A 16,597-nucleotide genomic window follows, 5' to 3' on the forward strand; every position below is an offset into this window, starting at 1 on the left:
TAGCTTTTTGTTCAGCAACTCTCCAGTTTGGAATTTCAGCAAACTGGTTGCTAGGGTCCAATTTAACCTAGCAGCCAGGCAGTGGTTTGAAAGAGAGACAGGAATATAAATAGAGAAGGGCGCAAATAGAATGTAACAATAACAATACAATTGTAGCCTCAGAAAGCAAGTGTTTTTGGCTGCTGGGGTCAGTGACCCCATTTGAAAGCTGGAATGAGTCAGAAGAGGAAGGCAAATAACTCAAAAGCTATAAGAAATGAAAGATTAAGCCCCGTTAGCACCTTCACCCCCCAGTCCGACCCTGCTAAAAGTTAACCTGAAAGGGAAACACCCCTTTTAATGCAATATCCCACAGGGCATTTTTTAGTGAATATTTTCTCATGATTATGTCATTTTGCGGACATGCTTTTGGTGATTCCAGTGCTTACCTATGGAAGGGTATTTTTGGGCATAAATTGCAGGCGGCAAACTTATGTGCCATTGTTCTTAAGCAGCACCATCTGTCTGCACATAAACTAATCATTTGTTTTACTCCTCTGAAAGGCAAATTACTTGTAGTTTTGCTGACATCCAATGGTATTGCTGTAGAAAATTGATTGCACTTTTGTTTATAATTGAGTCTATTTCTCTTCAGGGTTGAATGACGGCTGCAGGACATGTGGTACAGAAGCTCTTAGTTACCTCTCCAGCCTCCAAAAAAATGAGACAGAGGGAAGTGTTCACTGCAGTAGGGTAACTGCAGCACTGAAAAATATAAGTGAGATTGCTCAGGTAATACCATTAATGATGTTAATCTTCTGCTAACGAAAACATAATCCTATCTACCTTGTGATTTTGCCGATGCACAACATGCCACAAGCACAGTGCCGTACAGTATAGCAACTGATCATAGAGTACACGGTAAGGGCACCAGGCCTGGAATGGGATTCAAAACAGCATTGCAAGTCTCTCTGAATTTTAAAACAAATCTCACTATCATGTGCTAGGGCTGCTTCCATTGCCTTGTTATGTGAAAATGGATAAAACGTGCATATCTTTATATTTTGCTAGTTATTAATAAAAGGCAAGTATGTGAGAGGTGCTTGGGCTTTCTCTTGGAGCATCGAAACACAGTGTGGCCTTGCACTTGCAGCCTGCCTGAACAAAGTAAAAATGGACAGCAGCCAATCTTCCAATAAAAAATAGTATTTTTATTTGCACAGCTTAAAAACATCAGAGCCTCAATACCTTATATGTTTCTGGTGGTACCACCCTTAATCATGGGTACATGCTGTATCGCTAATGGCAGATGGGTTGTTTTAGCTGCTTGCTGAATGCATACATGCTAACAGGCAGGGGATCAGCCTGTGAGTGAACTCACACAGCAAATTTTGGTTCATTTTTGCTCTGAAATCTGTGGTGTGCGCTTACAAACTAATCATGTGCCTGTTAGTGCACACACACATTCAGGAAGCAGAAGGCAGCAGATCAGCTTTTCTCTGCTGGAGCTGAAATACCCATCTGCCATTAGCCTAACGGTCCACTTGCCCCAGTGATGCCTCAAATGTTTAGCACCCCTTATATATCCTTTATACTTGACTGTTGATTTAGGGGAAGCTAAAAATTGGTCACACTTATAAAGATGGTATATCCATGCTCAGTGCTAGAGCAGAAGGAATATACTGTGTTCATTATATGAACAGTCATGTACCATTTTGCTTAACACCCTACATTTAGCATACATTCATGACAATTGTAAACCTCCCCCACTGTGCAAATTTGTAACGAGAAAATTGCAAACTGCAAACAGAAATTGCTTTTGCGGCTTCATTTTCATGAAACGTACAAAATGTTCTTTCAAAGTAAGCAACTTGAAGCATTCTGTATTTCTTCTCATTTATTTTTCATATTTATAAGGTCTTTTGCATTCAGATTCTGTTATAGTGTAGCATAACATTAGTCCAAAACATTATAAAATATGACAAAAGCCCAGATTTCCCAGGTGACCTTTAGCAAAATGATTATGGGTCACCTTTAGGTAGGTGGAGGTCTCTGAATTGATGAATGGCATAAATGAAAGAATTAGTCAGAACGGGCTATTTGAACAGCTCTGCATGTACCTTAGTGTATCCCTGCAGAGTTATGCACAGAAGGAATAGTACAGCTTGTTACCCACACATCACTTCAGTGGAACATTTTAAACTTTATTCTTTCTCTTGCTACAATCTCACTGAATAATCACAAATTAATTGAATGGAATAAAATTTAGGAAATACCCAAACATTCATTGGTAAATTTGCAGTGCATATATTGTGGCAAGTGTACATATGAATACTTAATCAACATGTAATTTATATTATAATAAGTGACCTATTAACAAATCTTACAAAACTGAAATATACTGTATATATCAGTTAATATTGCCCTTTTACATCTTTTCCCTGGAGCCTCCATTTTGTGATAGTCAGAGATCACCTGACAAGAAATAGTACAGCGCCAACTGTAACAAGAAGTGAAGTAGTAAAACGCATGCCTCTGTTCCTTGATTGGCTGATGTAAAATAGCAAGTGTGCATGCACTTGTTTTGTGTGTAAGCACAGTGCCTCATACAGACAGAAAGTCAACATGCACCCAACCCTAACTTGCCACTCTCAACCTGGACTCTTTCAAATTTTTTGGACATCCTCTTGCTTCATTAGTGAATTTGTTTAAAAACAGAAAGTCGTGGACTAGGTATTGTCATGCTGCAGTTGTTAGCGATTTGGTACTCATAAATGAGTTTAAAATGGATACATTAGCAGTTGGCTAATTTAAATGTTAAAATAAGTCTCATTGTTTCCTGGAAAAGAAATGATACTTGTGCATAAGGCTTGTCACACGTGAAATGAAAAAAAAATGTTTTCAGCTAAACAGCTACTGATCACCACATGTGAATTCTACATGCGGCACAAGGATTATTATATAATTTATATTGCACATATTTTACAGATTTTTTTCATCATTCACAGCTTTCTCTGCCACAGTGAAGCTTACAGTTTAAGGTTCCTGTTCTACAACCCGGATTCCAAAAAAGTTGGGACACTAAACAAATTGTGAATAAAAACTGAATGCAATGATGTGGAGGTGCCAGCTTCTCATATTTTATTCAGAATAGAACATAAATCACGGAACAAAAGTTTAAACTGAGAAAATGTACCATTTTAAGGGAAAAATATGTTGATTCAGAATTTCATGGTGTCAACAAATCCCAAAAAAGTTGGGACAAGGCCATTTTCACCACTGTGTGGCATCTCCCCTTCTTCTTACAACACTCAACAGACGTCTGGGGACCGAGGAGACCAGTTACGCAAATTTAGGAATAGGAATGCTCTCCCATTCTTGTCTAATACAGGCCTCTAACTGTTCAATCGTCTTGGGCCTTCTTTGTCGCACCTTCCTCTTTAAGATGCGCCAAATGTTCTCTATAGGTGAAAGATCTGGACTGCAGACTGGCCATTTCAGTACCCGGATCCTTCTCCTACGCAGCCATGATGTTGTGATTGATGCAGAATGTGGTCTGGCATTATCTTGTTGAAAAATGCAGGGTCTTCCCTGAAAGAGATGACATCTGGATGGGAGCATATGTTGTTCTAGAACCTGAATATATTTTTCTGCGTTGATGCTGCCTTTCCAGACATGCAAGCTGCCCATGCCACACGCACTCATGCAACCCCATACCATCAGAGATGCAGGCTTCTGAACTGAGCGTTGATAACAACTTGGGTTGTCCTTGTCCTCTTTGGTCCGGATGACATGGCGTCCCAGATTTCCAAAAAGAACTTTGAATCGTGACTCGTCTGACCACAGAACAGTCTTCCATTTTGCCACACTCCATTTTAAATGATCCCTGGCCCAGTGAAAACGCCTGAGCTTGTGGATCTTGCTTAGAAATGGCTTCTTCTTTGCACTGTAGAGTTTCAGCTGGCAACGGCGGATGGCACGGTGTATTGTGTTCACTGACAATGGTTTCTGGAAGTATTCCTGAGCCCATTCTGTGATTTCCTTTACAGTAGCATTCCTGTTTGTTGTGCAGTGTCGTTTAAGGGCCCGGAGATCACGGGCATCCAGTATGGTTTTACGGCCTTGACCCTTACCCTTGTTCCAGATTCTCTGAATCTTCGGATGATGTTATGCACAGTTGATGATGATAGATGCAAAATCTTTGCATTTTTTCGCTGGGTAACACATTTCTGATATTGCTCCACTATCTTTCTGCGCAACATTGTGGGAATTGGTGATCCTCTACCCATCTTGGCTTCTGAGAGACACTGCCACTCTGAGAAGCTCTTTTTATACCCAATCATGTTGCCAATTGACCTAATTAGCGTTATTTGGTCTTCCAGCTCTTCGTTATGCTCAAATTTACTTTTTCCAGCCTCTTATTGCTACTTGTCCCAACTTTTTTGGGATTTGTTGACACCATGAAATTCTGAATCAACATATTTTTCCCTTAAAATGGTACATTTTCTCAGTTTAAACTTTTGTTCCGTGATTTATGTTCTATTCTGAATAAAATATTAGAAGTTGGCACCTCCACATCATTGCGTTCAGTTTTTATTCACAATTTGTTTAGTGTCCCAACTTTTTTGGAATCCAGTTTGTATTTATACATCACACATTAGTTACACCAGGAGCCAGTTGACTACTATATATATTTTTGGAGCTTGGGAGGATAGAGCAGTAGATGGAAGAAACCCATGCAGACAAGGAGAACAAACTCTCTTTAAGAGAGTGAATCTCTTATTTCAGAGCACAAAATGTGTTATGTTTAGCAAATATACCTCCTATATCTCGTGAGTAGGTAATCTCCCCAGAGTGGCTGCATTGCACCATAACTGATTGAGTTTGTTTTACACATGGGGGCCCATTTACTTACTCACGAACGGGCCGAATGTGTCCGATTGCGTTTTTTTCGTAATGATCGGTATTTTGCGATTTTTTCGGAAAATTATCGCGACTTTTTCGTTACCAATACGATTTTTGCGGAAAAACGCGAGTTTTCCGTAGCCATTCCGAAAGTTGCGATTTTTTCGTAGCGTTAAAACTTGCGCAAAAAGTTGTGATTTTTTCGTAGTGTTAAAACTTGCGCAAAACATCGCGCCTTTTAAGTTTTAACGCTACGAAAAAAGCGCAACTTTTCGCGCAAGTTTTAACGCTACGAAAAAATCGCAACTTTCGGAATGGCTACGAAAAACTCGCGTTTTTTCACGCAAATCGTATTGGTAACGAAAAAGTAGCGATAATTTCCGAAAAGTCGTAAAGGCGCCGAAAAAATCACAAAAAATACGAAAAAGTCGCAAAATGTTCGTTTTCCAATCAGAATTTTTCCAATGCGGATCGAATTCGTGGGTTAGTAAATCAGCCCCATGGATGTGCACTTAAATAAGAGATTCACTACTAAATTCTGCACCAGGAAAATTGTTTTGCACTTTCCCGCAGAGTTTGGTTTGAGAGCTGCAGGAAACAAAATTAACTTTCATATAAAGTGCCAGTTGGACTCGCTTCTGTATAAATAATGCTGCTCTAATTACAGTAAACCCTCTGAAGTGCTGCCCCAATTCTCATCATATTTTATGGTTGATCTTTATTACATTTCTCTCCATTGTCCTCTAGGATTTTCTGCTTTACCACTAAATTAAAATTCCAGGCTTTTCCCCTGTAGATAAATTAGCAATATTTAGACTTCAGGTTATGTTTTATATATACATTTATTACAAGGTTTTTATTTTGCTTAATGAAATATGTTGGCACAGGGTGTACTGCACATCCTTACTTATTTGCATGATGGTCATTCATATTAATATGAAGCACTGTACAGAATTAACTGAAAAGTATATAGTGTATAAATTATTATTTATAGTGCAATGCCATCTTGTTTTAATGTCAAAAGGGTTTCATGGTTCCTTGGTATATCCTTGAATGTGGTAGCTTTGAAACATGGGTGGAGAGGAGAGTGCACTAAGGGACAGAATCTAATGACTAATGAATGGTTATATTTTTTGTAGGAGCTGCGACCTCCCACACTGGATATCAGAGAAGAGGAACTGGGGGATCTGGTAGAGAAAGAGATGGCAGCCACTGCAGCAGCAGTAGAAACAGCTGCCACTAGGATTGAGGTAAGATATACAAATCCACATAGATATTAAATTGCTTTACAATGTTTCCTTTCTTTCACATTTATATTAACAGTTCAGTGGTCACAGGACGGTGATAATCAGTCTGTTCTTTGAGTTGTCTCTCCCCTAAAAGCTTTTCATCGTAAAGGGCAATCTTTCTTAATTAAGTAAACCTCCATCCTCCATTAAGTAAATCTCCATAAGACTAATGACACACATAAAGGCGGATTTAATAAAACTCTTCAACATTTCTCTTTTTTTTATTTTAAAATTCGACTAAACTTGTTTCCAAGTTTAGTCAAAGACAGCACTGGAATAGTGACAGAAAAGTTGCTAACTTGTTGCATGAAAAATGAAAATTGCAAAATAGTTGCAAAAAAACAGCGTAAAAAATATGAAACCTATAAAGTTTCAAGGCAAAAGAAAGATCCTCCAGGGAAGGGAAGGGACATCTGCCATTGACTTCTACATGATCACGGCAAGTTTTACCTGGCGAATTGTCAGATTCGGATTTTTAGCTGTTTTGGCGCTTAGTAAAGTTCACATATTATTTAACATTATTGATACAACCAAATTAAGGGTTAACCTTCAGTGCTTCAGATACCCAAGAAAAGTTGTCACAAGTAAATGCACTTCCCAAGTCAAATAGGTAGCCCAAATATACCAGCCCTAGACCTACAACATAGAAAAGGGGGCATCCAGGCACTCATGGATTCCACAAGGGGCAAAAATATAAAAGTAAAAATCTTTATTGGAAGTTACATTAAAATGAAAAGCATTTCCATTTTCCCTACACATTTCAGGCCTAAATTGCACTTAGTCATAGTCTAGTGCAGTGGGTAACTATAATGTACTTGGCCACCCCAAGTTGTAGCATGCACAGCAAAACCATTCCTCTGCCTGCGCCCTCAACTTGTATCCCCACCAGCTCCCGTCGAGGTAGGGGGGATTTTTTTCTATCTATAGAGGAAGGGGATCCCTGCAGTCTGGGCACCCTGTATCCCAGCTCCTATGTTATCATGTAGCAGCCTCTGCTCTAACATAGTGCTGCTATACCAGGGGCTTGATTGTGTTTTGGACTGCTTATAAATACAACAAAAAATTATTTTTTTACAGGAAATGTTAAATAAATCCCGAACTGATGATACTGGAGTAAAGTTACAAGTCAATGAGCGGTAAGAACATTGTGGACGTTTGATAAAGTGTATAGGGTTGATTCACTAAGGTGCGTTAGAACGAGTGCTATTTATGCGTTAAAAATTTTATTGCGTCTTAACGCATGATTCACTAAAAGGATACTTGCCAATTTAGACGCGATGCTGTTTACGTTATTTATGTCGCAAAGACTATTTTCGTGCGGTATTTGACGCAACACGCGCTAATTAACGCAGCGCGCACAAATTGTCAACGCACGCCATATTAACCATACACGCCATTATTTTCGGAAAACTACTGTTCTGAAAATGACCATGTCTCTGCAAACTGGAGGCTGCATCACTCTAGGGCCAACACATACTTGAGTAAATCACACTGTAAAGTCCATATTGTGTTGCCAAAAGCTCATGAATAATGCGATATTTAGCGTGTCTAAGTGTTTGTGAATCATGCGTTAGTATTATTTCTGCACGAGAATTAACGCAATGCGTTAAAATGAACGCCTTGCGATCATGCGTTATTTAGCGCATGCGATATGCGACTTAACGCACGCGATAATACTTTAGCGAATTGTGCGTTTTTTTCTGCTTATTGCACTTTTGTGAATCAACCCATATATATGTTATTGCACTACAGTGATATGAGCCACACCTTTTTTGATTTTTAGCTGTTTTAGTGTAGACCAACAATATGATAGGATTTGGTTTTGTTACACAAGTTTATTACTAATTTTTTTTTTCCTGCAGGATCCTGGGATCATGCACAGACCTAATGCAGGGGATACAGGCTTTAATATTGGCATCAAAAGACCTACAGAAAGAGATTGTTGAGAGTGGAAGGGTAAGCTCAACCTTGTAATCAGGACCAAATTAGTGGGGGAAAAAACTCAACCTTGTTTTCTAGATCAAATTGGTGGGAAAAAAGATTTAGCAGTGGTTGTTATTGCTGTTGTGTAAGAAATAACAGAATTTAGAACATCCAAGCTCAAAAACTTATTCTCAATTACTGGTTGAAAAGATTAATTTTAAATTATAATGATCATGATAGAAATAGTCTTGTGAAAGAAGTGCCAATGCAGAATAGAAAATTTGCAATGATATGCTGTCATGATATCATTTATATACGGTATTACAATAGAGGCTAAATGTTGTGTTTCCCTTCCTAATTGGAGTACATTTTATGCCAACTCCAGATTCTAAACTTAAGAGGCTAATTAGCTTAACAAGAACCCATTTTATAAATTAACAATAATTAACTGATTGTCCTGCAGGGTGCAGCATCTCAAAAGGAATTTTATGCCAGGAATTCTCGATGGACAGAAGGGTTGATCTCAGCATCAAAAGCTGTTGGCTGGGGAGCCACTGTTATGGTGTAAGTAATTCTGCTTCCCATGCATACACTCAGCTCAACCCATCTACATATACCACATTGCAACCAACAAATCAGAGTGACTAGTATCTATGGGTTTTTGCACACGTGGGATAATAAACTAGGACCTTGTTTATTTATTTTAACTTTACTGATACACAGTGCATGTCATCTTAAAAAAGAGGGCCCACCTTAAAAAAAATATGACCTCAATGCTTGAACCAGGAATGCCTCTTTCCCTTTCCCCTTTCTCTTCCTTTTCTTTGTTGTTATATAAAATCAATAAAAATTTAAGTTACAAAAAAAAATATTTATATATAACCTCAGTCTAATCAGAACTCTTTGACTCTTCTTTTGTATTCTTCATCCTTTGCGCTTTACAGGGATGCAGCAGACCTTGTGGTCCAAGGTCAGGGGAAGTTTGAAGACCTCATTGTGTGTTCCCATGAAATTGCAGCAAGCACAGCTCAGTTGGTGGCAGCATCCAAGGTATAGCTGATAAGACCAAATGACAAATTCCTATGACTTTACCACAGGATACAGGGGTAGAAATCCACATACATTCAATTGGTGTGGCTTTGCCCAGAGTAGTCACCAGGAAGGATGTAGAAGGAAGTTAATTTCTAAGCCAATAAGTTGCATTTCAGATATCAGCAAATTTCTATCAAAATGTCTGCTTTAAAAATTCAGTCCACTGTCAAAAATAAGAAGAATTTACAGACAAATGCTCAAGATCTGTTCTTTGAGAAACATTTGGAAAACCCTGAGCATTAAGCCGGCCATACACCCACCGATAATATCGTACAAAACCTTTTTTCATACGATTTTCGGTGCTTCAGAGAATGCTGCTGATATTGAAGATGCCTAAGCAAAATCTGCCTTCAGGGCTGAATCGACAAAAGGAGGTAGAAATCCTATTGTTTCTACCTCCATATCTGACGATTCAGCCCTGAATGTCAGTGGAGGGTTGGAACGATCTTTTGTGCGACCCATGGTCGCATGAAAGATCGAAAATCGTTACGTGTGTGGCCAGCTTTAGCTCAAAGACCATTTTACTTGTTCCTCTTTAAAAACTGCTACCTGGTTCCAGTACACTAAAAGGCCGCTAACCAGTTATTTTCCATGTTACAAAATTAATTAAATGCAGGAGTGATTTGGAAGAACATGGTTATAGCTGTGATGCTCTTTCTTCCGTGCAGGGAGAATAACATCATAAGGTGCAAAAGGGCACTTTTACTTACTTGATGCAGTGCAATTTTGGACACAATTGGCGTGTTTTTTTTCATGCATCGCAGTGGGCACAATGTGGTCATTGAATCAGACACAGATGTGATGTGTCCAGTCTAATTAGTCAACATAGATGCAACTGCTTGTGTGCTTTTGTGTATAGCAGACACAGTGTTGTAGTCTGGTGTGAGTTCCAGTGCTCACGTCATTTACAGTGTTCGGCATGCAAATGATGTCTGAATCTTTAGGTGTAGCTATTGACGAAGGGTGCTGAGGGAACCCTGAAGCTACTGCCTAGTCAGGAGGTAATTGCAACTTTAGGGTTTGCACAGAGCCATGCATAAATAAATGCAGCAAAGCTCAATTCAAAAGGGAAGGCAGGAAGGACTGATTGACACCAAACTGTACTGAAGTGCACACAGTATATTTGGACACAAGTACTTTAAATGAAAGTGGTTTTAGACACAGCTCACTGCAGGGAAAGTACAAGTTGCTCACTGCCTCTGTAGATATAAAAGAGCCCTATAATCTTTATTGGACCAGCATTTGGTTCTAGTTATTCTTTTCAGATTCTTTCAGAGTTACAGAGCAAGACTCCTTGTTAAGAATGTTACAGAGGATTTCAACAAATGTGGTTCAGAGCTATTTAGAAGTGGCAAATTATGTCACCAATAGATTTCATTTTTGTAAAATCACTGTTGTCTCCAGGTAAAAGCTGAGAAGGACAATGCAAACCTTTCTAGGCTCCAGCAGGCCTCCAAAGTTGTGAATCAAAATGCAGCCGGAGTTGTGGCTTCTACAAAGTGTGTTATGTCCCAGATTGAGGAAAAAGGCAAGTTGTATCCCCTTTCTAATGATGGCCATAAGTCCATTTTAATAATCCTCTTCCTATAGTAACTAAATATAGCTTTTTGCGCACTCACAATACTGCATCTTGGAGCAAATACACTTTCTTCTAACTAGTTTCTCCTTCCCTTCCACAGACACTATGGATTTCTCCAGCATGACTCTGACACAGATTAAAAGAAAGGAGATGGATTCTCAGGTAGTGGCAGCATCTGGATTTAACTTAATTAATGTAGCTTTTCTGCTCTTGTGATTACCTTGCCATGGATACTTACAGATTAACATTGACTGTATTCTCTGTGTGCCACTCTAAATACATTGCAAGCCCAATAAATGAACATTCTATTCCCCATTATGCACAGATAAATCTTTTGTACTTTAGAACTAGTGGGAATTTCTTTGCAGGATTTACTGCAGAGCACTGGGAAACTGATTCGAAGGCCAAGCCTGAAAATCCAATACATTAGGTGTATTGTTAGCTTTGATCCTTTTTTTGCATGTCTTGCTATTAATGTAGTTTATGTCTAATAAGTGTAATCTCAATAAAAAAGTATATGGCTTTACTTTTTCTTTGGTGTAGGTGTGTAGGTGGCCACTGATGGTAATAGTTTTGGAAAGTGATAGCCAATTACACTGCTTACAAGAACTGGCAGATTAGGTGGCTTTAGAAGATAGTACTTTGCATGATGCATGATTTCTCATTATCTTATAGTCATTCTTGTTTTGTTGTCAGGTGCGTGTTCTGGAATTGGAAAATGAACTTCAAAAGGAGCGAGAGAAGCTGGGGGAGCTACGGAAAAAGCATTATGATTTAGCTGGGGTTTCTGAAGGCTGGGGAGATGGTAAGTTAAGAAACTGGTGTGTATAAGTCTTATCAAATAAAAACTCCCACAATGTTTGTGTAGAAAGACATAGTGCAGTTTTACAAATCAAAATCATTCTTCCAGTATCTCAACTTCCTCTGGTGTCTCTCAAGCATAAAAATAACAAAATGTTACTTAATGTTGGGGAACCACAGAGGAATTGGGACAGTTAACATTTGGAAGTATGACTTTGATTTTCCATTTCCATTTATATAATATAGCCAGTTGCTGGATACAATCATGATAAATCATATACACTTTTACAATATACATATATATTTTAGATATCTTTATAATACACAATAATGTTAAATTTAGATTGAAATGTCAGAAAGTGACACATAAAAGCATATATTACAACCATAATACAGTCTCTTTTGAGGTTCCAAACTTGATGTTTATGTCCTTTACATACATAATCGGTGAAAAGCTGTTCAGTAATGGCCTTCATTAGATCTGCCTACTTTTTATGGTCCAGCCAAAAATGTATATGTGTATTCCTTAAACTCGAGCACCAATATGTGGTACAGGCAACCCACTTGCTCGCTGTTGCTCTAGTTCTCCAATGCTTACGCCATACATCTTTAAGACAAACATCCATACACCAGAAAACAGTATTTATTTTGAGATAATATACTTCTTAATACTAATTAACAGACCATTAAAAATAAACTCTAGATTCCGTAATATTTGTAAAAGCCATGTGCGCATAGTGTTTTATATGGTTAAAGAACTTTTTGGTTTGCATAATTTCTTATTTTGATGTGTTTCATCTGGAATTTTGTTATTATTATAATTTGCTGTTTGCATTTTTAATCTGTAGCTGCAGAATAACCTTCACTGACGCATCCTCTTGCAATAACAATTGCACATACGGAGTCGAACTCAGACTTGCAAAGCACATGTCTATTCAGTATAGAACCTCTCCAACATAGTCAGAGCTCGCTGGCACTGGGTATTCCTGACAGATCACAGTGTCAATGGACAGCAGGAGTGAAGGCCCAGCATGGAAGAAGAAGGAGCCAGGAAGATGGAATCTTTATCATAGTCGCTATGCTCAACACTTCTCACCTTCAATGTACTTGGAAGAAAAAAAAAAGGAAATATTCAATTTCTTAATGTATACTTTTGTTTAGCATTTAACATCATACAGCAGGACAGAAAACTAATTTTTCAGAATTTTGCTGCCTCTTTGGCATCTGAATGTTGTAATTTGTTTCAGACTCTGGGATTCATTGATTACAGAATGCCTAGGCGCAATATTTACCCAAAAAAAGGCATTGAAAGAATTTCAGCTTATGTAAGACCAGGGGTATGCAGAACAACTTTTTTAAGCACTGATGGTTTGCATATCAATTAGCTGTCAAACATGCAAAGCAATAATTTGACAATGTTATGTTAAGTTTGGTGGACTAAGTAGAAATTCAAATGTGTGAAATATATTTACTATGTATAAATGAAATATTGTAATCATTCCCAAGATGTCTTTACTGGGAGCAAATATCACAGATCAAAGATGCACAATGCCATCATCTACCTACTATATGGCCAAAAATATACATACATCCCTTGGAATTAGTGTTAATTTCTATTCAAGAGTCTCTCCTTTCTAACACTGCAGACAGCTTCACATCTCCAGCTGCTAACAGAATGTGTTGTACTAAAGAGCTCAGTGACCTACTCTGTCATCAAGTGTTAGACCACAGGGCCACCAAGTATTAATGCATGTAGTGCATAAAAATGTCAAGTCTTTAGTCAAAATCACTATGGGGTTCCAGATTTCCTTTCTTCAGAATCTTAAGTTTTTCAGTGGGTGATCAGCTCAGTGACACACAGGATTAACTTTCACATACCTAAAAATTCTTGCCTGGTGTGGTGTCAAGATTGTAGCTACTGGACTCTGGAGCACCTGAAATCCATCTCTGGAGTCATGGATCATGCTTTAGCATCTGACAGACACACAAGTCTGGGTTTGACAGGTCCTACCTGTCTAAATCAGTTTTCCCAATGGTATAGTAGTTTGGAAGAGGCTGAATAATGATCTTGAGCCGTTTGCTATTCTATGGGTCAGGCTGCTGATTCCATTGAAAGCAGACCTTAAAGCTGCAGCTCACAATGACATTGTTGACAATTCTTTTTTGTGGCTTCCAATTTTTTTTTTCTGTTTTAGCACAATAATGTCCTTACAAATTGAGTCCATAAAGAATTGTTTATTGAGATCACTGACATCAACCCAACTGAACTGTAATGCCAGCTGCAAGCCATATGTGATCACAGTGCTCACCTTCTCTAATGTTTTTTGTGACTGAGTGGAAATTCTACCAACAATGCACATCACATCACATGGAAAGCCCAAAAGAGCAGAGGCTGTTATAGCAGCAAAGGGAAGAACATCTTCATATTAATACCTTTGGTTTTAGAAGAAGATTTTGGTCAGGCAGGTATCTGGCTAATTTTGGCCATGTAGTGCTGTAATAGGATCACTGTTTATAAATAAAAAGCTTAATCTTTATTGTATTGGTGCTGCCCATTAACACACCCATTAAACATATTGCTGTGAGATTTGCTGTATAATGAGGAAACCACCCAATGATCGAAAGAAAGATATTTGAAAGATTCAAATAATATGTAACTAAATCTGCAATAATGCTGTTAGGATGAGATGCAGTCAGGCCACATTTTCCCAGAAAGTACTACAATTATACATGAAGATCTCATGTTGAGTTGTGTTTGCTGACTGCAGCTGGGACATGCAAGCAGTGGCCCTAACTTTGTGGATTATGCTTCAAGCATGTTGGCTCTCAGATGTTAGTGGGACTTGTAATTCAAAAGCTGAAGGGCCACTGGCTGGACATCCCTCATACACATGATTGGTAAAGAAGAACTCATGTCCATGCGCCATACCATGTTATGAACTTTTGCAATATGTAGATGAGGAAATCTGCTGCATTCTGTTGGTGCTTTTCAGTCAGTTTCCAAATTAATTTTACCGTGAGTCCTTCAGCCACCACAGGGAGTAGCTAAACGTTTCATTTGGTGTTAATTTGACGGAGAACACTGTGAGATTAGCAGGATGCATATAATGTTTGGTGCTTTGTATCTGCATCACATGTGGGGTATTGTGACACCAGTAGATGTCAGGGTTAAATTTACATGAATAAACCTGTTACTTTTTTGTTGTTGTCTTTCTTGATTATTTTTATGGTTATATTTGGGTAAAAGAAAACTGGTAGCCTCATAACTTTCCCTGTGTTTTGCATTTTCAGCTTGTGAGGATGCTAGGAATTACAGTAAAAGGAGAACTAAAGTCAGAATCACTGGGTGTTGTGCCCAAATGACTATTCTTACCTCTTCTTTAAATAAACACCCTGGCTCAAGGCATATTGTAGCAGAGCCCCATGCCACCATCTTTGCCCAAGCTTTAAGGTATCCTTTAAGGTTTCAGCCAAGGCAGATGCTTCCAAACACCAAAGGGCAGGATATTTGCTCTTTACAGCAAGGGCAAATCCTCCTCATACCACAGTTGCATAGATTTGTTCTAGATATGAACAGTTCACATTATATGCAGGCCCCCTTGCAGTTTAGTACAGTATATAGTTTCTAGTGCTGAACTATAGACGCAACCGAGTATATAGCAATTTAACTTTGTTTATGATGCAGCCATTAGAGTGCCTAGCAATTTCACCTGGTCATGTGGTAGTAATTGTGGCTTCAAGTTCACCCTTTGCTGCTTAATATTTTTCAAATACCCCGGAAAGTGCACATTATATTATATAGCACATTATAAATTACTCCTTTTGTCACTCAAAACAGGGTTTCAAATATATGAAAATATAATATTTACTGCCTATACCACCAGTGTTATCCAATACAGCAAATAAGTAATATTTTAGATTTTAACTTCAAGTTAGCCTTTATGCATCAGTTCCCAGAAGGCGTAGCCACTCACTTTCTATGTTAGTAAAATATATAACAGAGGAGAGTAAAAACTATGTAAAAATTATCTGAAATTATACGTCAAGCCCCTTGGTGTCCTTACTTGAGAAACATTTTGTGTTGACAAGTCACAGATTTAACGGATCTGCATGATTAGAGCTCTCTTTGTCTATTATATATATACTACCTTGCACGATGTACTAATCAGCATGTTTGTTTACACATGAAGCAATGTTCTTTACCCACAATTTCAGTGCAATAGTTGATGACAAAATAGAGCACTTCTCAACAGCACCAGTTTTTTATAATAATTAGGGGGGGTAAATGTCACGTCTGGCACACATGCACAGTGTATAAAATGCCATGCAGTTCCCTTGATGCAAGGGAGGTACAACTCAGTGCAAGTGAGTTTAATATGTAATATGCAAGTGAGTTTAATATGTAAAAGTTGACACTGAAAGTAAAACTTCCTCAAAGCTATTGACTTCCAGAATCTTGTCTCTATGCTCAGGGCAGTGATGTATGTGGTGTTTTATCCTTCACGTTTTGTCACAGGCAACAAAATGGCAGAAAATGCCTTTATATGTATTTTTGCTAGATTCTCGTGTTTTCTCTGCAGCAGTTCTTTGCACCTGCTGTGGAAGGTGCAAAGAACTGGAGCGAAGGGGGCACTTTCTAAGCACCACCATGGCGCAGACATTACCATGCCTATTTGAATGGTAGGGGCCAGGGCCCAAATTTTGCTTTTAGGCCCTGGGTCTTAAATTTATTGGGCTCTAATGTTACCACCTGATGGGTATTTTTCCTGGTCTGGCCATGAAAAATTATGCTTAATGCCACTGGTATTAATAGTAAAGGAAAATAAAAATTTAGGAAAGCTGGTATTTTTTTTCTAAAAAGGTGCCCACCCTATTGGTCCCCATAAGGGTTGCCACCCATTCGGTTTTGGCCCGGACAGCCTGGTTTTCAGAAGGGCTGTCAAAACTGCTCAGTTTTCTTGTTTGGAAAACCAGACAGGGCTTTCCTAGTTGATGTGGCGATAGGCCAATTGCCTTGTAATAGTCCAAC

General features: G+C 38.5%; 1 protein-coding gene across 4 annotated transcripts in view; it reads left to right on the plus strand.

The window, feature by feature from the left end:
* Positions 1-14,768, plus strand: part of hip1 (huntingtin interacting protein 1) — a 66,610-nt gene extending 51,842 nt beyond the window's left edge. For all 4 annotated transcript variants that reach the window (XM_004911728.3, XM_004911729.3, XM_002933547.5 and 1 more), the window contains exons 22-31: positions 635-771; positions 6,024-6,134; positions 7,251-7,309; positions 8,036-8,129; positions 8,560-8,660; positions 9,041-9,146; positions 10,593-10,716; positions 10,868-10,929; positions 11,464-11,572; positions 12,417-14,768. In XM_004911728.3, the coding sequence (XP_004911785.1) occupies positions 635-771; positions 6,024-6,134; positions 7,251-7,309; positions 8,036-8,129; positions 8,560-8,660; positions 9,041-9,146; positions 10,593-10,716; positions 10,868-10,929; positions 11,464-11,572; positions 12,417-12,427 (914 nt within the window). In that variant the 3' untranslated portion in view covers positions 12,428-14,768. The remainder of the gene's footprint in view (positions 1-634; positions 772-6,023; positions 6,135-7,250; positions 7,310-8,035; positions 8,130-8,559; positions 8,661-9,040; positions 9,147-10,592; positions 10,717-10,867; positions 10,930-11,463; positions 11,573-12,416) is intronic.
* Positions 14,769-16,597: the final 1,829 nt, after the last annotated feature.

The sequence above is a fragment of the Xenopus tropicalis genome, chromosome 2 (assembly GCF_000004195.4).
Source record: "Xenopus tropicalis strain Nigerian chromosome 2, UCB_Xtro_10.0, whole genome shotgun sequence".
Lineage (NCBI taxonomy): Eukaryota > Metazoa > Chordata > Amphibia > Anura > Pipidae > Xenopus > Xenopus tropicalis.